Below are 22,857 nucleotides of genomic sequence, written 5' to 3' on the forward strand. Positions count from 1 at the left end.
ATAAATAAAGAACTGAGATAAAAGTGCAGAAATGGGTTGAGCCGGTTTGTTTGTTTGTTGTTTACGCAGCTTCTTTTTTAAAATGCTTTTATTCACAGTTCTAAAAAAGTCTCAACATTTCACTTATCAATCATTCATTGATCATAATAAGTCAGTCAAAAAAAACTAAAATCAAGTTTAAATGTGTTTGCTCACAGTTAGCGTAGCTTAGCATAAACACTGGGTACAGGTGCTAACAGTTAGCATGCCTCGGTTTGACTCGTCGTGTACCTGAACCAGGGTTTTGTGCTAAGTTGAGCTACAAGAATCAAAAGAAGAGTGAATAAACATATTTCTCCATCAAAAAACAAAACAAAACAACAACAGTTCTTTTAAAAGTTTGGATGATTCGCTCGACGGCCTGAGGTGAATTAATTAAAGCAAACCCCAAAAAGTCCTACATTCGTTTCTGTTGACGGCGTCCATCACTGTAAACATGTGGTTGTCATGGTAACAGTGTGCGTGCGTGCATGTGTGCGTCTCCCTGAAATCCTTCCCCCCTCCCTCGAGGACCTTAAGTCTTAAAGGCCTCCAGGTCGAACGCCGCCTCCAGGAGGCGCTGCAGCTCCGTCAGGTGAGTCTGTTTGTTGCCGGTGGCCGGAGCCGCTGCAGAACCACGACCGGCGTACCTGGAACACAGGTAACACGTCCACCGGTTACAGAGGAGGAAAATAGTCACAGGACGTTCTAAAGTACAACTACAAACACTTTAAACTGTAAATAAAAAATACTAATTTAACCCCCCCAGACTAGACTAGTCTAGAAAGTCATTTATAATTCTATGCTAACTCCAGTCTTTGTGCTAAGCTAGGCTACTGTCAGTCTTTGTGCTAAGCTAGGCTAACAGATTCCCTGTGCTTCCGATCTTTGCGCTAAGCTAGGCTAACAGTTTCCCTCTGCTTCCACTCTTTGTGCTAAGCTAGGTTAACAGTTTCCTCTGTTTCCACTCTTTGTGCTAAGCTAGGTTAACAGTTTCCCTCTGCTTCCAGTCTTTGTGCTAAGCTAGGCTAACAGTTTCCCTCTGCTTCCACTCTTTGTGCTAAGCTAGGCTAACAGTTTCCCTCTGCTTCCACTCTTTGCACTAAGCTAGGTTAACAGTTTCCTCTATTTCCACTCTTTGCACTATGCTAGGCTAACAGTTTCCCTCTGCTTGCAGTCTTTGTGCTAAGCTAGGCTAACAGTTTCCCTCTGCTTCCAGTCTTTGTGCTAAGCTAACTTCTCACCAGACGGGGCGTGAGTGGCCGACGGTGGTGCAGATGCGCGGCCTGACGTAGTCGTAGTATCCCTGGTTCTTGTGCTCCTCCTGACACCAAACCAGATCAGCGTTTGGGTATCGATCAGATTCTTCTTTCACCAGATCGAACGGGAACGGAGACAGCTGCAAAAACACGCGAGGGTTTTATGTTTTAATTTAGCATGTTAGCATCTTATCAGAGGAATCCTGAGGTCGACTACGCAGAAACTTGTTCTTCTTCTCTTTCTCTGTGGTTTGATTGGTAGTTGGTAAAGTTGTTGTTTTGTTGTGTTTCCATTGGTAAAGTTTCTCTTTAAATGACTGAGCTCAGCTTTTAAAGAGATGTTTTGCCGTGTTACCTGTTCGATGCGGACCACAGCCACGCTTTCGTCCAAGCCTCTGTTCTTTCGTTCCCGGGCGAGTTCATAGTAAATCTTGCCGGTGCAGAAAATGATTCTCTTCACCTTGTCGGGTTGAGCGGCTGCAGAGTCGTCCGGGATTAGTCGTCTGAAGTGGGTTCCTGCAGGACGACGACGACAAAAAACACACAAACACAGAAACTTTAAAATAAAACACACACTTTTTTTAGTTTTTACCGTCTTGCTGTTATAGGGATTTTATTATTTTTTTGTTTTTGTTTTTTGTTTTTTGCTGTGTGTGTTTTTTTCATTTTATTTCAAACTCAAATCCAATTTACACTGTGTAACCTAAATTATTATGTTGTTACCACAACATAATACAAGGGTCCTCTTAAAAAACGCCCTAAATATGGCACGTTTTCTTTTTTTTACATCAGTCTTTAGTCGTATATGGATGACCAGTAAAATAAAATAAAATAAAATAAATAAATACCTACAGATATATGCCATAAATGCTATTTATTCATTATTTATTTATTTATCCATATGTGTATTAATGTACTGGTCCTCCATAGATCATAAATACCACCAGTATGATTAATTTCTGACTTTTAACCCTTTATGTGCCAGTGTTTGTGAAAGTATTTATTGAACAAAAATGGAAATATGTTCAATAATCTAAATACAAAGTTTTTTTTCTCAGATTTAAAAAAAAACAAACAACTCCCATTAAAACTCATTAAAAATGAGTGAAACTACAGTCACAAGCTGCACTTTAGCTTTTTTCACATTCAGTCTGTCTTTTAAGTAACAGGATAAAAGATGTAGCTGCTACTAATCCTTCACATGTCCAAGGTTCAAACATACAAAGAGTTAAACGTCAGAAATGAATTAAACTTTTTGTTATTAGTGATTAGGGTTGAAGTGCATTAAAAGATTTATGTAAAAAAGTAGAAAAAACATATTAACATTTGCTATTTTTAAGATGTTTTTTGAAGAGGACACTTGTTGTCTCTTAATGGTATAATATTAAGTCTCTTCATGTCCTCCTGTGGGGACCCACCTGGCAACATGTCGTCAAAGCTGGACTTGGCCTCCGGGTGGCGCAGCAGCGACTTCGGCGTAAACACTATCAGCTGCAGACGAACAGATAAAGAACGCGGTGAGTGGCCTGAACTAAACGACGCTTCACGTCGGAAGGTTTTGCAGCTTGGACACTGACCGGCTTCCTGAACGGCTGCAGGATCTGTCTGCGCAGGACGTGGAAGTAGTTGCCGGGAGTCGAGCAGTTGACCACGATCCAGTTACAGTCGTAAAGCTGCCGCATCGCGAAGTCCTCTGAAGGTTTCTGACGGGATCAAGCGGAGGATACGGGTCAGTAACAGCCTCTGTTTCCTCAGGGTTAGTTTTTACTGCTACACTATTCTTCGTCCTCTCTTCTTCCTCCAACAATCCTTCTCTAGATCCTCCTTCATGCCTGTTCTAATGCTCAGTTCTGTGGAGAGTTTCTGACGTGAACTCACAGGGAAAACATCTGGGTCATCGTTGCACATCTGCAGGAACCTCTCGGGCCGAGCTGACGAGTGCTCCGGACCCTGAGAGGAGGAAGTTTTTAATTAACGGGGCTCATGCAGGTCTCAAAGCTTTTCGGTGGTGGTGAAATGCAGCGTATGTTTAAAGCCAGTTTAAGAAGTGAACGTGGAGTTTCTCCTCCGTTCCTACCATGCCCTCCATGCCGTGAGGAAGCAGCAGCACGATGCCGTTCTGTCGGACCCACTTGGCCTGGCCCGAGCTGATGAACTGGTCGATGATGCACTGGGCCGTGTTGTGGAAGTCTCCGAACTGGGCCTCCCACAGGACCAGCGCGTTGGGACTGGCCATGGCGAAGCCCAACTCAAAGCCTGAGCACAGGAACACAGCAGAACACTTAGACATAGACATAGCGGAACAAAAACACTTCTTCTTCTTCTGTTATATTCCTGGTAGTTACCTAGGACTCCGTACTCAGACAGGGAGCTGTTGCAGACGGTGTAAGGGGCTTGATCAGGGGAGATGTAGTTCATCGGGATGCAGATCCTCTTATCTTCGTTCTGGTCGTGCAGAACGTGGTGTCGGTGGCTGTGGAGTTTAATCAGAGACACGGTTCATGGTGGATTTCATCTCATCGAGCCGAGTGTGAAGGATGTTTCATGTTTACTTTTAAAACCAGAAACGAAAAACTGGAAAAAATACAGTATAATAGAAAAGTGTTTCAGGGTTTCTACACATATGGAACTTAAAAATTCCACAGAGACATTTTCCAGAACAGAATTTTCCAGACTTCTCAGTTAAAAAACCCAGATAAATTCGGTGCATGTTTGTTTTTTATATAACTTGCACATGAATCATCATCCTTTTAGTTTTGCTGCCAAGTGCCTTAAAAAATATGAATTAATAAACAGATCGATCCATTTATTTATTTTTTAGTTATTCATAATTTTATGTTTTAGAAAACTGAACAGTGGTAACGGTCTTAGAAACATGAATATTTTTCTGTACACTACTTTTTCAATTTATAAAAATTTATAAAATCTAATTCCATACTTTTCCGTACTCATGTAAGAACCCTGAAGAAGAGAAAGTTAACAGTGAACTTAGTTTTCTTTCTGCTGACGTAATTTAAAAAAATAAACAATTGTGCAACAATTCAAAACAATGTCTCCGTGTGGACTTTCCACATTTTCTCTGTACATCTCTATTTTATTTATTTATTTCATTTTATTTATTGTGCTTTCTACTATTTCTACATTTCCTCTACGTTAACCGTTCAAAGTTTCCTTATGTACACACACAATGACAATAAATGATTCTTGAATCTTCTTCTCCAGGAACCGTGTGTCAGAAAGTCTACAATTTTTATATGAATCTCAGAACAACTGGTTTCTCTTTTAAATCTTTTTCTGTTTTCTATTTTCATACATTAAAGGACTAAAGGTAAATTTGCTAGTTTACCATCTTTTAAATTGAAAATAAATTCTAAACTGATTTATTGTTTGGGTCTAACACCAAACATTAAGCAGATAGTGAAGCTCGTCCTCTGTTTAGCTGTAAATGTCCTGGAGTATTTAAATGTTCCTGGCCGTGTTACCTGAATGTCCCTCTCTCCACGTCCTGTCCACTCAGACGTACGTGGATTCCCTCTTTGAGCAGCGAACCGAAGGCCATGTACTCGCCCAGCGCCCAGTCGCACACTCGCTGGTTCACCATGTTGGCGCGTCCCTTCAGGATGCGACTCAGCCCTGAAACGTGAGCACACGTGAGTTTAAAAGGAGCTCAGAGGACGACGCTGGACGAAGACAGAAGTGACAGCGGAGGACAGCACCTCCGTGTATCGTGAAGTCTTCCACCGGGACGGAGGCCGCGATGTTTCCGATGTGGCCGAGCTCCTCTTCGCTGATGCCGGTCGAAGGGCAGCTCATGCTCTTAGGTTGACCCTCCAGAGTGAAAAAACCTGAACACACAGACACACAGAACAAAAACATTTAACATTAATTTACCACGTCCCAAAAACACAAACACACCAATAACTGATTGAAGCTGAACCACAGCAGCAGGTCTCTCACCAGGCCACGGTGAGTCCAGCCAGTGTTTGATGTGGAGGATCTTCTCGTCCTTGGAGCGAGCGTAAGCTTCCTCACAGATTCTATCGTAGCTGGCGACTTCCTCCTGCAAAGGGACGCGTTCAAACTGAGCATCGAACCTCAAACCGTCTTCATTCCTGCTCATGTCAATTTTAATCCACAGACTATTTAATTAACAGATGGATTTAAACTAGGATATCTAATTCAAAATAAAATAAATCCATTTGCTTAGCTTAATTTCAAGTGCTAACCTGTATTAACAGCCTCATGCAGTAAATGAACAATGCAACCAGGAGCGAGATCTCTTAATAAAACAGTAAATTACTCATGTGAAACAGATGTTATTAGAGAATCCTGTAGTTGAGGTAGATAAAGGTCCAACATTTACTCACATTTAAGTAACAATCCCATTTCTTTAAATGTCATCAGATCTGTTTTAAAGGATATTTTATTTTCACAGACCATCACTGATCTAATTTATGGATACTGCCTTTGACATGTGAATATATATTATATAAATAAATAAACAGGACGAGCTGCTATTAGCTGGGAGGCTAGGAAGCTGGAAAGTATTAAATCTTCCTCCCGTCCTGTGGATTTATCGCTATGATCTCCAGGACACAGTAAATCCTACACACTCTGACATGACTAATAACTACTCTGCCTTAACTGGGTTTCTCTGTCGCTACATTTCATTAAACTGCTGTTCTACCGTTGTGGCGTACCTCAGGGTTCTGTACTGGATCCTATACAGTTTATCCTGTATATGCAGTAGATTGTTGCTGTACCTCGTATTCTTGCGTTGTGACGACGCCTTCGGCGATGAGTTTTTCTACAAACTTCTGCAGGACTCCTTTCTGCTTCTTGATGCGCTTGTACATCAGCGGCTGCGTGAACATGGGTTCGTCCATCTCGTTGTGGCCGTTACGTCTGAAGCACACCTGGAAAGCAAACCTGAATCAGCCGCTCTGTTTCTGATGCTGCCACTGAAACACGACATGATGCAAACTTTGCATGGCACAGCTAATCAAAGCCTTCTGCTTTTAGCTGGAAGGCTAACAAGCATAAGCATCTGGTGACCATTTGTGGAACTGTGCTCTACTTCCGTGACGTACGTTTAGGCCAGTGTGGAAGTTAGAAAAAACAAATCCACTGCTCGTGTATATTTACCAGGTCAACGACGACATCTTTGTGGAACGTGTTCCTCCACTCGGCGGCCACGTTGCACACGTACATCACAGCCTCCGGGTCGTCGGCGTTGACGTGAAAGATCGGCGCGTTCACCACTCGAGCCACGTCCGTCGGGTACGGAGAAGAACGAGCCACCCTGGGATCTGTGGTGAAGCCGATCTGTGCCGACGCAAAAGACAAAGTGGAGCAATTAATTTGTAAAATTTGGCCTTCAATCTGCCAAATCTGTCCATCTTTGAGGTTACCTGGTTGTTGACCACCACGTGTACGGTACCGTGGGTTGTGTAGGACGGCAGGTCAGACAGGTGGAACGTCTCGTAAACGATTCCCTGGCCAGCGAACGCAGCGTCTCCGTGCAGCAGGATGGACATCACCTGCACAAATATTCACCGAACACGATTGTAAAAAAACAACCATAGAGACTTTACATCTCTACAACGTTAACGTACCCTCTTCCCCTCAGTGTCTCCACAGTAGAACTGCTCAGCTTTGGTCTTTCCCTGAACCACCGGGTCCACGGCCTCCAGGTGGGACGGATTCGCCACGAGCGACATGGTTATGTACTTGTCGCTGACCCGGTTTACCCTCCGGTGATACATTCCCAGGTGATACTTCACGTCACCAGAGCCCTGAACGCAGGAAATGTGGAGTTAAGGAGTTGACAACAGGACTGGTTGGGTTCAGCTCTAAAAGAGTTGTTGGGGAGTTGGGGTTTTGATAGGAATGAATGGATTTTGCTTTGTTTAATGAAGCTAGCTTGAAGAAAGTTTCCCTTCACAGGTTTCTGTGAAGGTTTCTATTTATTTTCATGTGTTCAAACCTCGTCTGCAGCCTCTAACTTGGACTCGAACTGGCAGAAGATTTGTTCGAGCTCCTTCCGGATCACGTTAGCCAGCACATTCAGTCTTCCTCTGCAGACACAAGGAAGAGCCAACTTTACTCTGTCAGCCAAACACCAGGGGGAGCTCCACATGCTTTGTCTTCAGACTGGTTCTACAGCCTGTGGCTCGGATCCAGCGTTAGCGTTACAGACCCATAGGTGGACGGACACTGTACCTGTGAGGCATTCCCATGATCACGCTCTCCACTCCGCTCTGGCTGGACTTGTCGATGATGGTCTTCAAAGCCGGGATGAGCGACTCGCAGCCCTCCAGCCCGAAGCGTTTCTCCGAAGACCACTTCCTCTGGAGAAACTCCTCGAACCTGCAAGAGTTTGCGGCATTTGCTGCTTTAACACTGAACGAGGAAAAAGGAAGAAACATTTTCCCCTGCGGCTGATTTCTGCGTTTCCTTCCAGAAATGCGAAGGAATGCGAAGACAGACCTGGTCGCCCGGATCATTCTGGCCAGCAGCGTCCTCTTCTCCTCCACAGAGAACTGGAGGACTCCCGGAGTCTCAAACTTCTTTCTGATCCACTGGCATTGCTTCACGTCGTTGATGAACATGAACTCCACCCCGATGTGTTGACAGTAGGCAGACTACAAGACAGAAGGAAAGGTCGGTGTGAACGAGGTTATTCCCCGAAACCAGGACCTGGAAGTAGTTTTTAGACCTGGGAACATCATGACACTTAATATTTCCAATCGAGATAGAAGAGGAGGGTGGTTTGAAGGTGCAGACAGTTAGCTTAGCGTAGCCTACAGATCCCTCTTTATTTAATTACTCCATCCTCCATGGATCCTGGATCATACGTTTGGGTCCTAACTTTGGAATTTGCTTTGCTTAAATTACTTAAATTCTCTTTCAATTTCAGGAAATTGCACCAGCATATGTCATAAAAAAACACAAACTTGTAAAATAAAGAGAGTTCTGTGCTATTTACAGTATTTATTTTTTTGAAACGAAGGCCTGAAACAAACCATCTACTCCTTCTGAAACTCACGGTATCTTGTTTGCTCACGGGGACGAGTTAAACAAAATAAGAAACTGAGAAACGACAGACTTTCAGGAGCCTGTACCAACATCACCACCAATACCAGAAGAATGAGTTAATCCAGTTACTGTACTGGCAGATTTTCTTATTTTACTTTTAAGGAAAAAGGAAGCTCCTGGTTCTGGTCCAGTGGTAGGTGGAGATCAGCTGATTCAATATTCTACTGACCACATGGTGGCGCTGCTTATTTTAATACGCATGTGAACACAGGAACTTACAGATGGACAGATGGACCAGGGTGAATGTTAAAGTCTCTTCACTACAGGGAAACTTAAACCCTGAGTGGATGTTAACCTCATCGTCAGAGAAACCTGCTACAGAGATGCCGACGTATCTCGATGTTTTACCTCCAGGCGGCGTATGATCTCTCTCAGCGGTAACGCGTTCTCGCTGCCGCCGATGAAGGTGGTTTTGGGAAGTCGGAAGACCTTGTCCAAGTCGCTCTCGGCCAGCCCATAAAAACCTGTAGAGGGCGCAGTGACGTGGGAAAAGAGGTGGAAAAGAGAGAAAAACACGAAGAAGATGAGATGAGTTTTTTATGTTTTCACGCCCAGACTAATCTATGAGCTTCACTTTATCTTTAATTTCATTACTATCTCAGATAGCTCCATGTGATGCCAGATAAACCGGTCTTCAGACTCATTACTGTGTGGTTGGTTGTGCGTCTCTGAGGAGCTGTTTCTGATCTGCTGCTCTTTTAATTAAACGTTTTACCTCCATTTAACCACTGAATCTGCAGCTGCCTCCGAGCTGAGACTGAACTGATCACATTCTCAAAGCGTCTGAGCGAACCAGCCAAACGAGATCAGACAAGTCCCACAGCCCTCGTTCCAAAAACACCTTCTAACGCGCTGATCTACATCTGAAGCCTTTTCTTTTGTCTTTGTCGAGCTTTGGTTTGACTTAACATTTGAAGTGTTTTTTTATTAACTGACCAGTAATTTCCTTGAAACCCAAGCAGCTAAATGAGTTTCATTGAACAAAGTTCAACATTAAAACTCATTAATAAATGATTTACAGTTATTAGAAAGGAATGTCACCATGGAGATGACATTCAGTACCTGGAAACTAGACCAACTTCCTTTCTCCACCTACTACAAGTATTTAGTTTCTGTTTGAGAAGTTGATCTGCTCCTGCAAAGATCTACTGGGACAATCAGATCTGCGAGCGGCTTAAGAACGAACGTGAGCCGATGGACGAGTGAAATGTTTAGCGTTTGCTTTCTTATCTGTTGTAAAAGATAAAGGCAGGAAAATAACTTTAAAGGATGAATAATTAACAGGAATTAAGACGTCTGATTGGATCACGCTGGTGCACGGGTGGTTTCTTTCCTCTGTATTGCTTGAAACACGACTCATAATGAAATAAAACTCAGATGGCGTGTTAGAAACATATTGATATAAAACTATGAGACTCACATCGTGCGTCTAATGAACTTTGCAACTTTGCAAGTGTATGTGCGACTGGGTCAAATAACAATACAATAACAGTAAAATTGTCATTTCTTTTTTACTTCAGTCAAACTCTGCAGGAAGTGTTAAGCTGAGCACAGTTTCCCCCCGTAATGAAAACACACCATGTGTCAAACAGCCAGAAGCAGCTGACGAGCAAACAGGACGAGAGTGGTGGGTTTCGAGTCAATACTCTGAGGAGGAACCGCCGGAGACATTACAGAGCAGCTTGTGTTTATCTATGTGACCAAACAGAGATAAGGCAGCGTGGAGCAGGAGGAGGAGGGTGGAGGGAGGGGTGCATCTGTTTGAACGTCTGCGTCAGCAAATTAGAGCAAGCATTTTTTTTTTCAATCCAATACAACCGAGTCAGCGCTCTGAGAGATCTTTAGACTTTCCTCCCTTTCGCTCTGTTTTCTCTGGTGGTGAAAGGCAGTGGAGGCAAACCCTCACAATCTAATCACGGGCAATATTTGAATGAGGCAGATAAGCCTGGAAGGAATCCTTTAGTGCAGGGGGGTCAAACTGGTTTTACTTCAGGGGGTTCACATACAGACCCAGTTTGATTTAAAGCAGCACAATAACTTTGTTTTTGTGCAAAGAAGAACAAATCATTTATGAAACTCGTCATGACATTGCTGCCTTCTGCTCTTACTGAAAGATAAATTAGGACTAGCACTTTACTTTTATTGACAAATGGCTTCAACTTTTCTACATAATCGTCACACTTTTTGCAAATTAATGCAAAAGGTGCCAGATTAGATCCTCTGGGCCACTTCAGGCCCACGAGCCTCCTGTTTGACACCCCTGCTTTGGTAAATACCGAGCAAAGGTTGTCACACGCCTTCTTTCCAGGTATAGCACCACCCTGCAGGTCGACCTGAAGCCAACACACCAGGCAGGGACCAACCACACCACTGTTAATGAAGCACCCAGCACACCACGGGGGGAGGAGGGGGGAGGTAGAGGGGGTCAGGTCCTACCTTGGGCGGTAATTTTACACATACGTTCTTTAAAGCGAGAAAACTCTGCAGATACAAACACACGGGTTAAACATGGCACAGAGCGAACAGCACATGTTCTTTTTGAGGCCTCTGACCTCGTCCTCTGTGAACCACCGGGACAAAGCGGAGCTGAACAATACCTCCACTAACCTCCTATCACCTGCCGCTAAACTCAGAGGCCCCGGCCTTTTCAGCAGCAAACAATGAGAGTTTGCTACAGGAATGCATAACACACACAGTTACAGCTTTGTGTTAACAAACAGAAACATATTGATTTATATTTATTCCTAGTCTGTGGTTTGTTGAAGTATTGAACTGCTCATTATTTCTGACGTTTTAGTCAGCGGATCTAGACTAAATAACATTTAACGTGAAGTTCATATGTACCTAATGAACTGGCCAGTGAGTGCATGAATGAATTCCCAGGTACTTGAACGCAGCTGTGAGTAAAATGCATTAGCCTGCCAGGTGCTAACTCGGTTTGTTGTCGTAGGATGATTCACAAAAACAAAGGATCGATAGGAAAAGCCTGCAGCGTTTTCCTCACCAACGTTCTGGAAACCGACGGCGCACGGAGCGTCGTCGAAGTCGACACAGCTGATGTCCAGTGGGTCGAGCTTGGCTATGTGATGACCTCGTACCTGCACACAGGGAAACGCCGTCAGCATGTGGACGCTTTGACGAGTCCGTCCACATATTTCAGGACCATACTTCTTGTAAACTCCTGACAGCTCCTGTCAACGTTTCCTAACATGTCAACACGACCCAGTTGAAGATTGAGGTCAAGTTTTTTAAACGAGCTGCTACCAGTGACGGACAGAGCCTCCGGCTGAGGCCCAGGACGGTCTCACGTTTGTTTTCATGAGTGCAACTCTCTTGACAGCTTCTGAATAGTTGCTGTGGTTATTTGTAGGAAAATTACCACCGATTTTAATTCTGTCCAATAATTTTAATGATGATTATAATTTCTTATCAATAAATTGTTCAGTTTGTCATGGTTTTGTTTCAGCAATCAAAAAAGTTGCTATTATCTGGGAGGCTAGGGAGAGCTAGTATTAGCTGGGAGGCTAGGGAGAGCTACTATTAGCTGGGAGGCTAGAAGGTGATACTATTAGTTGGGGGTTAGGAAGAGGTACTATTAGCTGAGGGCTAGGAAGAGGTACTATTAGCTGAGGGCTAGGAAGAGGTACTATTAGCTGAGGGCTAGGAAGAGGTACTATTAGCTGAGGGCTAGGAAGAGGTACTATTAGCTGGGAGAATAGGGAGAGGTACTATTAGCTGAGGGCTAGGAAGAGGTACTATTAGCTGAGGGCTAGGAAGAGGTACTATTAGCTGGGAGAATAGGGAGAGGTACTATTAGCTGAGGGCTAGGAAGAGGTACTATTAGCTGGGAGAATAGGGAGAGGTACTATTAGCTGGGAGGCTAGGAAGAGCTACTGGGAGGCTAGGAATAGCTGTTATTAGCCTTTCGGCCAGGAAGATCTATTATTAGCTGGAATCATAGGATGCTAGGAAGAGCTACAGCTACCTGGGAGTCTAGGATGTTAGGAAGAGCTACTATTAGCTGGGAGAATAGGGAGAGGTACTATTAGCTGGGAGGCTAGGGAGAGCTAGTATCATCTGGGAGGCTAGGGAGAGCTACTATTAGCTGGGAGGCTAGGAAGAGGTACTATTAGCTGGGAGGCTAGGAAGAGGTACTATTAGCTGGGAGGCTAGGAAGAGCTACTATTAGCTGGGGGTTAGGAAGAGCTACTGGGATGCTAGGAATAGCTATTATAAGCCTTTCGGCCAGGAAGATCTATTATTAGCTGGAATCATAGGATGTTAGGAAGAGCTACAGCTACCTAGGAGTCTAAGATGGTAGGAAGAGCTACTATTAGCTGGGAGGCTAAGAAGAGCTACTATTAGCTGGGAGGCTAAGAAGAGCTACTATTAGCTGGGAGGCTAGGATAAATAACCACATTAGGAGTGAGATACTGCTTTCTCTTTGCTTATTTGCTTGCGTGGCCTTTGTGCTCTGTAACTACGACCCAGAACTAAATGAATCTAAAATCCCCCGTGGACTTTAAAGTCTAATCCAAAATATGCAGAGATGTGAGGCGTGCGCTTCCATTCTCAGTGTGACATAAATACTAAAGGTTAACTACCTGGTAGGCTCGGATCAGTGTGTGCACTGCTAAATGATCCTCCACCAGCTTCTCCGTGTTGGGCCGAGCCTGGACCAGCGCCGGGACACGGGCCAGACCCGGAGAGGGTCCCCCCAGGGGAGGGGGGCTCTGGTAGGCTGCACCAGGCGGAGCTCCGGCATTGGCGTTACGGAAAAATATGTCCCAGGACTGAAGAGGAGGAGGAGGAGAAGAAGAGGTTTAGACGAGTGTACGACATGGACGCATCAAACTGCGGCTGATGGGACAGTTAGTAGTTTAGTTAATAAACCAATAAATGCTGAGACATTTCAGGCAAAAGCAGAAATATTAACCTCACGTGGAAGATGGAGGGAAAATTTGAGGCTCACCAAAGTCTCCAAATATCTTTAATTATTCTTTATATTCTACAAAATCATCGTCAGGAGTCATCCTCTCAGGACCATGCATGTGTGGTCCAAGCTTCATGAAGATTCACAGGTTATTTTTTAAGTCATTTTAGTCTGGATTACTTCAGTGAACTGCATGTACATCCCTGAAACGATGGCGTTGAAGTGGCAAAAACACGTAAAGCATTAGGTGGATGTTCTGCACAAACGTTTTGTTTTTACGACACATAAAATGTGAATGTCTGTGTCCAAGGGTTCAACGTTAATCCACTTATCTGCTCATTGACTGTAAATCTGAGCTGTTCCACTTGGCCCGACAAAAGGCAAAGTTTAAAGTTCCCAGATAAGCTCACAAACCTGGCTCTGGTTCAAACCTCGATCAAGGCTCGGGGCTTTGTTTTTGTTTTTCAAAATGAAGCGCGTCATTATTTGATTGAAGCCGAGGTGGGTTTGGTTTTGGCCGTCGAAGGGAAAAATAATGAGTCAGTAACTTAAATCAAGACTGTAGACAATAGTTTTGTGTGTTTTCTATGATCTATCGAATCACTTTCTGTTCTTCTGATGGTGATTTATTGTGTCCTAGTATAAACACGTATTCTAACCTAATCCAGTCCAACCTCATTTATAAAGCACCTTAAAATAGCCACAGGGAACCAGTGCTGTACAGATTAATAAATAAAAGACATAACAACTCACACAAGGTTTTTTTTAGTTTTTACACTGATTGATTGATTCTTATTACATATTCTTATTGCCTACACGGCTCTTTCCTCTGAACACTGGTGCACTTTGGGTAATGAGAAGTAATTTCCCCTTGGGATCAATAAAGTGATTCTAATTCTGTGGCTGTTGTCATAGTATTTGTGGTAATAATAGTAGTAATCAATCAGGCTGCGTTTACACAAGCTGGTGGTATGAGGAGTCAGATGTGCTGCGTATCGTCCATAGACCGTATATAAATATGGACGCTTGGTGCGGTAACCAGGGATACGGTCGGCATCATCGTGTGATTTCTGAGCCAGAGTCTCTTCATTATGGTCCGACGTTGGGGCCACAATATTGATGGTTTCAGTCGCCATTGTTGAAAGCGAAGTAAGAAAGTAGAAATAAAAATTAACCCGACTGGCAAAAAAAAAAAAGACACAGCACCAACTAGTGTTTGGGAGGAGTTGTTACAGATTGAACCAGACTGAAGAGATTCACACCAACGGAGGCTGTAAAATAACCTGAAGTCTCATCACACTGATGGAAACACTTCTGAACACAGTGACTCTAACTCAGCCTTGAAATTAACTTGTAAACCTCACTGATGTGTAATACTGACTCATAAAGTGTTTCGTGTGTTTGGTTGGTGTCTCTTTGTCAACTTTCAGGATCTGCTGACGTTTTCAGTCATTTTTTAAAAAACATATACAAAGTTCAACCGTGGGACTGAACTGAGCCTGAAGGCAAATTTTTGTGTGTGTGTTGCGGTAAAGTTAAACTGTTTGTACCTTGTGCACATTCTTGGGATCCTCCAGCCACGCGTAGTACATCTCCTCTACGTAGTTGGAGCTTGTGCCATTAAGAAAAGGCTCAGCGGCCACAGACGCATTGAGGCGCCTCACACACTGAAACGTCCTGCAGCCTCCTTTGATCGCCGCCGCCGTCCCGGGCTGCGACGCCACCGTCTGTGCGGCGGCGAACGGCCGAAGCCGTGCTACTGTAGTCCTTAAACGGTGCATGACCGCGGCTCAGCCACAGCTTTCAATCACCCAAACCTTCCGCCTGCAGCAGAAACACTGTCCCAGGGACGAGGAGGACGCCCTCCAGGCTCCTCTCAGTCCCTCCCTGATGGGTCAAACCGGTGAGGACGGCCACTCCCGGTCTACTGCGTCTCGTGTCCTGAATGTCCACGGGATCCACTGTGGAGTCAAAGAAACACTCGATTCAGGTTTATGTTCTAATTAACCTTCAATAACTTAATGGTCGTTATGCTTTTTGTTATCGTATTTGGTAAAGGTGTGTATTTTTAAGCACATTGTGATATTTCAAACTCAAATCCCACAATATTCCATGTTGACACTGTTTAACCTAAATTACGTTGTTACCATTAAGGGACAAAAGTGTCCTTTTCATAAACACTCTAAAAGAAAACACGTCTTTTTTCTACTTTGTTTTACATAAATTGTTATTATTGTTAGGGTGTGATGGTATATGATGTTATAACACACATAGTTTGTTATTTTAAATAATCTGAATGTAGCGTTTTTATTATTAGGGCCTTGGACATGTCAGTGGCATTACGTGATTAACATTAAGCGACAAATAATGGAAATATTTAATTTTTTCTGAAACAAACCCTGTAAATAAAGGGTAAAAGTCAGAAATGAATCAAACTCTCGATATATGATTGGCACTTAAGTGGATTAAAAGATTTATCTAAAAAAAAGACTGTTTGTTCCTTAATGGTAACAACATAACAACTTTAAATCAGGTCTGGGGGTTAATGATACATCCCAAGATAAGATCTAAACCAAGAAAACCCACAAAAGTTCAGAAAGATCCTTAATTACATTAGACATATTTAAATTATATTGTATACAGTATTTATACATCTTAATAACAGAATTACACATCCCACGAGTCAGTTCCATAAGAAAGCAAATGCAATTAAACAAAACAAACTATAGTCTCCACATTTATTCCCTTTTTAGAGCAAACCTGTTTTTGATTGAATTGTTTTTGGAGCTGCAAAGGAACCAAATAACGTGTTGTAAGGAGCCAGTAACTCGTGGTTTGTGTTTTTATTGACAAATAAAACAAATTGTCAGTGTTATTGTCGTGACACCAGAGGATAAATTGTACAGTACATCCTGAACATACAGTAGATAATGAGCCCTGGGTATAGTCCACGTTATTATCTCCACTACTGAGGGAGACACGAGCCTCATCGATTCTTATATGATTTAATTATTTATCCGTAAAATGTCAGGAAAGTAGAAGCAAAACGTTCCTGGTTCGACTAAAAACACGCATTTTACTGACATGTACGACGAAAAAAAGCGTTGGAAATAAGTTTGTTCCTTCTGCTATGTGATCGTGAGAAGAAGCTTTTGGAAGTTTTGTGGATTATCGACGTTAATTTGCAGCTGAGCGACCGTAAAACTTAATAATTTACCTGAGTTTTGACACGTTTGTCCTCATAACGTTTGGAAAACAGAGACCGAAGCTCGAGCCGCACAAACTGTTTTTGTTGTTTTGTTTTAGTTTTTAAATAAACCGTCGTGTCACGCGTGGAAAAGTAACCTCACGTTTAAACGGACAGGTTAGCATTCAAAGTTAGCTAAAAGTTTTTTTTTGGCTAACGCGTTTTGTTTTGTTTTGTTTTGTTTTTTACCTGCCGGAGCTCGTGCAGCTTCTTCTTCCGCAGCGTCTCGTGCCGAAGAGTAAAGTATCCAAACAGTCCTGAGCGCGAGCTGGATGGTAGCGTGTGTGTGTGTGTGTGTGTGTCCCGCGAGCTCGGGCACTGTCCAATCACTCTGGTGCTGATCTACGTCACGGAGGTGTGACGTCATGACGTAGATCAGTTGGAGGAAAAAAAAACATGAATGTAAAAAAAAAAAAACAAACGGAATTTAACTGTGTTGATTATAAACGGTGGTTAAATAAAAGTATAGATTATTTTTTAACACATTTATTTATATTATTTGGTAGTTTCAATTAAAGATTACAAGTATTAAACATATTAAAAGAATATGAAAGAATGTCTTAAAAATAGACAATGAGCAAAACTCAATGATTGCTGATTAAAATCAAAGTATAAAGTATTATCTCTTCTATTTTTAAATCGTCCTGAAGTGAGGTTTCCCTCTCAGCTTTCACATTAGATTGTTCCTTCACAGGAAAGTCCTGCAGCTTTTTACTGTTATGTTAATGTGTGTTAATGATTTGGAGGTTTTGCCAACACAACTCCACCAATCATGCAAATGAAGTCTTTGTGATACTAAAGAGAGTCTTCAGGGGCAGATTCGCTTCATTTATGGTAAAGCTCAACCTTTGTCCTCCTGGCGCTGATTACGTAAAGAGCAAGTCAATGAACTTCTTGACCAGATAAAATCAGCGTCAGTCTCAGTGCAGTTCTAAGTACAGTTAAAGTAAGAAATAATAGTTGATTCCATTAAATTCTGGTTTGATGTTTTACAGTGTGATCATTTTCTCAGAAAGGCAGAATTACAGCATGATGTTAAAACTGAAATAAAAGAGTTTCTGAGTAAATCTTCCCTTCATCAGATAAAGAGTCCAGCGGCATTGTGCGCTCTGCATTGTCAGTTTATTGTTTCACACACTGATTACATCGGATCACATTTCAATATTGATAATCATCTTCAGTTTGAGTCAAATAAATAATGATAAAAAAACAAAACAATGAATATTAAAACAGAAAAGCTTTGTTTTACATACAGTTAGTGTCGTGATCGATCACGAGGCTCTTTCACCTAAACGTTACAACCCAAACTCAATGCTGGTTAACAGAAGAAGGACTGATAGTGATACTGAGCTGTTTGCTTAGCGGGTGAAAGATAATATTCCACTAAAGTTTCAATTTACATGGGCAGCCTTCTCCTTCTTATTTAACTCCTTCCACCTCAGTCTAGAAAAAGATGTTTGTCTGTGATGATTCATCCGGGTCACGGTGTAACTGAAAACAAGCTAAAGCTTATTCTCTTGAAGACGTTTCTTCCAAGACTGAAGTTTTTTATTAGGAAAATCTGGATTTGACCATTTTTAACCCTCTGATTGGTGACTATGCTCTAATTGACCGTGTGCTGACTTTATTATTAGTCAACTGAACACCAATCATAGGGCTCCTACTCCTCGCCAAGACCTGTTAGCGTGGCTGGAGGGAAGAAAGCGTTAGCAAAACTAGCAACCATGTGGTATAATTTCCTCCGCTGGACCTGGCAACTGTAGTTTCCAGCAATCTGAGACGCAACAAAGCCAACAAATGGTCAGAGGACGTTAACAACTGTCAGCAACTATGTGAACATTAGTAGATTTTGGATACATTTCAAATTTTCTTACCCCCATTACAAAAAAATAATAATAATAATAATAACCAATCATAAAAACTGGAAAAGGGTGAGAAAAGTAGACATGTATGTAGACGTGTTTTGCTAATGGCTGCTAACGTTAGCTGTCTAGCCTCCATGTTATTTCTAGACTCTACTGTTCCAGGTTTTCAATATTTTTCTAAGAATGAAAACTGACGATGCCTAATGTTTGGCTAACGTAGCAACAGTAACACCGGAAGTAGGGACGTCACAAAGAGTAGGAGCCCTCTGATTGGTTGTCAGCTGACCAATCAGACGGCCAACAAAGAGCCAATCAGTGGAAGTTAATCAGATGAACTAAGGTGTGGATGGAGGTGAAACCTTGAGATGTTAAGATGGTTCAGAGAGAGGCCGTCCTGATGGAAACGGACTAAGGACTCTTCTTTGAGGACATTTTAGCCAAAAAATACACATCTCTATCTGAACATCTGTCCACATTAAGTTTGACGTCCATTCACATCTGGATTGTTTCTGCTCGATATGTAGAACCCATATTTATTTAGAAACACGATACCACCAGGTTAATCTGATTAACTTCCTGTAATTGGCCCTTTGATTGGTCAGCTGACCACCAATCAGACGGCTCCTACTCTTTGTGACGTCCCTACTTCCTGTGTTACTGTTGCTACGTTAGACAAATAAGATGGGGTCCACTCCCATAAAGAAACACTTAAAACCTGTAATAATAGAGCAAAGTCGTTAGCTAACGTTGGTGCTAACGCTGGTAGACTTTGGTAAAATAACCGACTTTCCCACCAGTTTTCAGTTTGTGTTCAGAGAGAGACCAGTCTAGGGTGGAAAGGGACGAAGGACACTTCTTTGAGGACATTCTAGCCAGAAAAGGTCTTAACATTTGTCTTATGTATATACTGTATATTCCTCTGTCTCTATCCCTTGTATTAAAATGGAATCAGCTAATTATTTAGGTCATTATCAGACCCTGTGAAGTGGTCCTGATCCTCTGCATTAATTTCATTTGGGACGCCGTCATCATGACTTAGGGAGATGATAAACATTTTAGAAAAAGCCTTAAAGTCTATTTTACTCACTGAGAGCAAATATAGAGACTAAACCCTCAATCGTCTTCAAGAAAACAGGTTTTAGCTCCAGATAACACCCTCCTGATACATACATGTCCAACAAATGCTCCTAAAACACGACAAGCATCAGGAAAACACTCCACAAACAGGAACCGTAATGTTTGGAATAAGAGCGCAACAATAATGTGCATATAATCCTCCCGTTAAACCCCATTAAAGTAGTGGTATTATCATAGTTTGGCCTATTTGGGCAATATATATATATTTATATATATAAAAGGTTATGCAACCTGCAGAGTCTGATGATAATGACAAACTCGTTGGCGTGAAAGAGCTAAACTGACTCGCTAAGCTTCAAACACAACATGCCGCGTGCAAAACAAGAAATCACAGACCAACAAAAATAATAAATAAATAAATAGATAAATAAGTAAATAAAATAAAATAAAAAGCGCGCTAACAGCCAAGGTTACAGCTCGGAACATCATGCAGTTAAATACCATCAACGGCGTATTTGTAGTTAAGTCACCACGATGAGACTGGAAACAGCGGGATACTTATAGAGTCGACCAGCTTCGGGAGTTTACGTCAGCACACTGAGGATTTAGCTAAGAAACGACAGGTAGCATGCACAGAGGCGTCAGTCCAGGGTCAAATACACTCCAGAGAAAGAGGGAATGAAACAAACAATAACAAGACAATTAAAAAATAGAATAATTAACCCTTCATGGGGCAAGGAACCATATCTGGTCACTTCATCACATTGTTCCTCTCAGTTTGAGGTTTATTGTCATGTGGTTTTCATTGAGCCAATCAGAGAAGATCCAGGAAACATCCTCAGGTCTAATCAGGGTCTAATGTGGTCTACAAGGTCCCCCTCTGATCTGGTTTATCAGGAACCATGAAGAAGAACAAGTGTCCTAATGTGTCTAATGTCATAATGTTGATGTTCTAATGCTCTAAATACATGTTTACATTAGTTTCAGGACCAGGAACCAGATATGGGAAATTCATTAATCTGGATTTTATACATGAGATTAAAGTAAAACAGTCTTCTGACGTCCTATGAAAACATTCTGGGGTTGACATTTAGGATTTCCACGTATTTCAATGAGTTCCCTATGACGGGTTAAACACAGGCGGCCTTAGTCGTGCAGAGGAAACAGTAACGCGGGTCAGAGTCATGCTCGTCATAAAAAAAAAGAAGGAAAAGGAATAAAGGGTTAAGATGTGTCGTAGATTTACTGTACAGTCCGAAGAGCACGAAGAAGAACGTCAGGATTAATACTAGAAGTAAGGATGTGAAGTGAAGGATGGAGGCGTCGTTTCCCCGTGGCTGATGAGCGCCCTCTGCTGCACCAGAGGAGGGTTTTTTTTTTTTGGCGATGGGGGTATTTGGGGGGGTTGTTGAAGAAAGAGAGAGAGAAGAGCGAGGTTTGGGGCTGCAGAGACGCAGCAGGACGACCACGATCCAAGAAAAAAAAAAACAATCCTCAAACCTCCCGTCCACATGCTCCTCTCTCTATGAGCCGACTCCTTCTCTGGGATCATCCCCTCGTTCCTCCCCCTCTGCTTCTCTTCATCTCCTCCTCACACCTGAAAAACAGAGTTAGCGTTTTAGCGTAAGTGTCCTGGGACGTTGCACTTGAACGCACCACAAAGACTAAAACCCAACAACCTGCTGGTTCTACACCTGAGAGGAAATAACTGTTCATACCAGCAGGTGGCAGGAGTCTGGATTCATGATTCAAAAAGGGAAACAGGAAGAGCTACTATTAGCATCTTAGCCTCCCAGCTAGCTGTAATTCCTAGCTAATAGTAGCTCCTACTCGCTTCCTAGCCAATATAGTAGCCCTTCCCAGCTTTACAACCTTCCAGTTAAAAGTAGCTGTTCCTAGCACCCCTGCCAATAGTAGCATTTCCTAGCTTCCTAGCGTCCTAATGATAGCTTCACCTTGCTTCCTAGCTTCCTGGTTAACAGTTGCTCTTCCTAGCCTTCCTGCTAATAATAGCTGTTCCTAGCTTTTCAGCTTCCCAGCTAATAGTAGCTTTTCCTAGCTTCCTAGTCGTCCAGCTAACAGTAGCTCCTCTTAGCCTCCCTGCTAATAGGAGCTCCTCCTAGCTTCTTAGCCTCCCAGGTAATAGTAGCGCTTCCTACCTTCCTAACCTTCCATCTAATAGTAGCTTCTCCTAGCCTCTCTGCTGATAATAGCTGTTCCTAGCCTGCCAGCTAACAGTAGCTCTTCCTACCTTCCTAGCCTCCCAGCTAACAGTATTTGTTCCTACCTTCCTAGCCTCCCAGCTAACAGTAGCTGTTCCTAGCTTCTCAGCTTCCCAGCTAATAGTTGCTCTTACTAGCCTCCATGCTAAAAGGAGCTCCTCCTAGCTTCCTAGCCTTCCAGTTAAAAGTAGTTTGTCCAAGCCTTCCTGCTAATAGTAGCTCTTCCTAGCTCTAGACTCCCAGCTAACAGTAGCTGTTCCTAGCTTCTCAGCTTCCCAGCTAACAGTAACTGTTCCTACCTTCCTAACCTTCCATCTAATAGTAGCTCCTCCTAGCCTGTCTGCTGATAATAGCTGTTCCTAGACTCCCAGCTAATAGTAGCTCTTCCTACCTTCCTAGCCTCCCAGCTAACAGTAGGTGTTCCTACCTTCCTAGCCTCCCAGCTAACAGTAGCTGTTCCTACCTTCCTAGCCTCCCAGCTAATAGTAGGTCCTAACTTCCTGGCTGTGTGTTGGTGTTTGCTTTGGGGGGTTCACCTCATCCCTGCAGGGGGGCCGAAGGTGCTCCTGAGCCGTGGAAGTGGACGTTTTGCCACCGGCTGTCCCTGCGGTGCCACACCCTGGTCTCCTCTGATTGGCTGGAGCGGGGTCGTCCCTGGCCGTCCACAAACTGCGTGAGGCGGATGTAGGCGATGCAGGCGGCGTCGTCCCCGATCATGTGCACGTGGGGGTTGAGGATGGTGGTGTGGATGGGTTTGCTGTTCTTGGAGAGGACTGACAGGACAGAGACAGAGTGGGTTCACGCTAACACCACGCTAACAGTACGCTAACAGCATGCTAACGCGTCATACACTGTGAGAACAACGCGCCGACTTACGGTTGTCGAAGTAAAATCTGTGGAAGTCCATCCCCTCCACCAGGTTCCCCAGCCCCTCCGGCTCAAACGAGGTCAGACCAGGGTCACAGATCTTCCTGGAAAAACAAATTATAACTTTCCATTCTGACGTCTGGCTTAGTGTCCGATAACTATTTAAAGATATGACCTAAGACAGGAGCTCCTGCTCCCGACTGTTTAACAGTCTGTATGTTTTGATTCAATATTTCCTGATGGTGATGGACTAACTCAATATCCCGACTCG

The 22,857-nt window shown here is 43.0% G+C and overlaps 3 protein-coding genes across 12 annotated transcripts in view; 1 reads left to right on the forward strand and 2 right to left on the reverse strand.

Annotated features, from left to right (window-relative positions):
- Nucleotides 1-156, forward strand: part of pargl (poly (ADP-ribose) glycohydrolase, like) — a 9,157-nt gene extending 9,001 nt beyond the window's left edge. The window contains exon 16 of the mRNA XM_047570190.1: nucleotides 1-156. This exon is cut by the window's left edge and continues 691 nt beyond it. The gene's annotated coding sequence lies outside the window, so the exon portion shown is untranslated.
- ogdhb (oxoglutarate dehydrogenase b) overlaps nucleotides 1-16,883 on the reverse strand; it is a 17,052-nt gene extending 169 nt beyond the window's left edge. Inside the window, exons 1-24 of one of the 3 annotated variants that reach the window (XM_047570187.1) lie at nucleotides 16,745-16,883; nucleotides 14,859-15,269; nucleotides 12,980-13,168; nucleotides 11,380-11,473; nucleotides 10,812-10,856; nucleotides 8,724-8,839; nucleotides 7,767-7,921; nucleotides 7,500-7,646; nucleotides 7,264-7,354; nucleotides 6,893-7,072; nucleotides 6,689-6,817; nucleotides 6,423-6,602; nucleotides 6,041-6,193; nucleotides 5,235-5,337; nucleotides 4,994-5,122; nucleotides 4,760-4,910; nucleotides 3,623-3,750; nucleotides 3,355-3,533; nucleotides 3,156-3,227; nucleotides 2,855-2,980; nucleotides 2,696-2,768; nucleotides 1,633-1,793; nucleotides 1,263-1,417; nucleotides 1-668 (exon numbers count right to left, since the gene is read on the reverse strand). The exon at nucleotides 1-668 is cut by the window's left edge and continues 169 nt beyond it. In XM_047570187.1, the coding sequence (XP_047426143.1) occupies nucleotides 554-668; nucleotides 1,263-1,417; nucleotides 1,633-1,793; nucleotides 2,696-2,768; nucleotides 2,855-2,980; nucleotides 3,156-3,227; nucleotides 3,355-3,533; nucleotides 3,623-3,750; nucleotides 4,760-4,910; nucleotides 4,994-5,122; nucleotides 5,235-5,337; nucleotides 6,041-6,193; nucleotides 6,423-6,602; nucleotides 6,689-6,817; nucleotides 6,893-7,072; nucleotides 7,264-7,354; nucleotides 7,500-7,646; nucleotides 7,767-7,921; nucleotides 8,724-8,839; nucleotides 10,812-10,856; nucleotides 11,380-11,473; nucleotides 12,980-13,168; nucleotides 14,859-15,089 (3,102 nt within the window). In that variant the 5' untranslated portion in view covers nucleotides 15,090-15,269; nucleotides 16,745-16,883 and the 3' untranslated portion in view covers nucleotides 1-553. Of the gene's footprint in view, nucleotides 669-1,262; nucleotides 1,418-1,632; nucleotides 1,794-2,695; nucleotides 2,769-2,854; nucleotides 2,981-3,155; nucleotides 3,228-3,354; nucleotides 3,534-3,622; nucleotides 3,751-4,759; nucleotides 4,911-4,993; nucleotides 5,123-5,234; nucleotides 5,338-6,040; nucleotides 6,194-6,422; nucleotides 6,603-6,688; nucleotides 6,818-6,892; nucleotides 7,073-7,263; nucleotides 7,355-7,499; nucleotides 7,647-7,766; nucleotides 7,922-8,723; nucleotides 8,840-10,811; nucleotides 10,857-11,219; nucleotides 11,260-11,379; nucleotides 11,474-12,979; nucleotides 13,169-14,858; nucleotides 15,270-16,744 lie in introns of those variants that run through there. The other 2 variants (XM_047570188.1, XM_047570189.1) reach the window with 2 other exon arrangements.
- A 775-nt stretch (nucleotides 16,884-17,658) lies between these two features.
- LOC124996584 (calcium/calmodulin-dependent protein kinase type II subunit beta) overlaps nucleotides 17,659-22,857 on the reverse strand; it is a 31,376-nt gene continuing 26,177 nt past the window's right edge. For all 8 annotated transcript variants that reach the window (XM_047569762.1, XM_047569759.1, XM_047569757.1 and 5 more), the window contains 3 exons: nucleotides 22,596-22,690; nucleotides 22,256-22,492; nucleotides 17,659-21,094 (listed from right to left, as the gene is read on the reverse strand). In XM_047569762.1, coding sequence (XP_047425718.1) covers nucleotides 22,257-22,492; nucleotides 22,596-22,690 — 331 coding nt within the window. In that variant the 3' untranslated portion in view covers nucleotides 17,659-21,094; nucleotide 22,256. The remainder of the gene's footprint in view (nucleotides 21,095-22,255; nucleotides 22,493-22,595; nucleotides 22,691-22,857) is intronic.

Source organism: Mugil cephalus, chromosome 19, assembly GCF_022458985.1.
Source record: "Mugil cephalus isolate CIBA_MC_2020 chromosome 19, CIBA_Mcephalus_1.1, whole genome shotgun sequence".
NCBI classification, from domain to species: domain Eukaryota; kingdom Metazoa; phylum Chordata; class Actinopteri; order Mugiliformes; family Mugilidae; genus Mugil; species Mugil cephalus.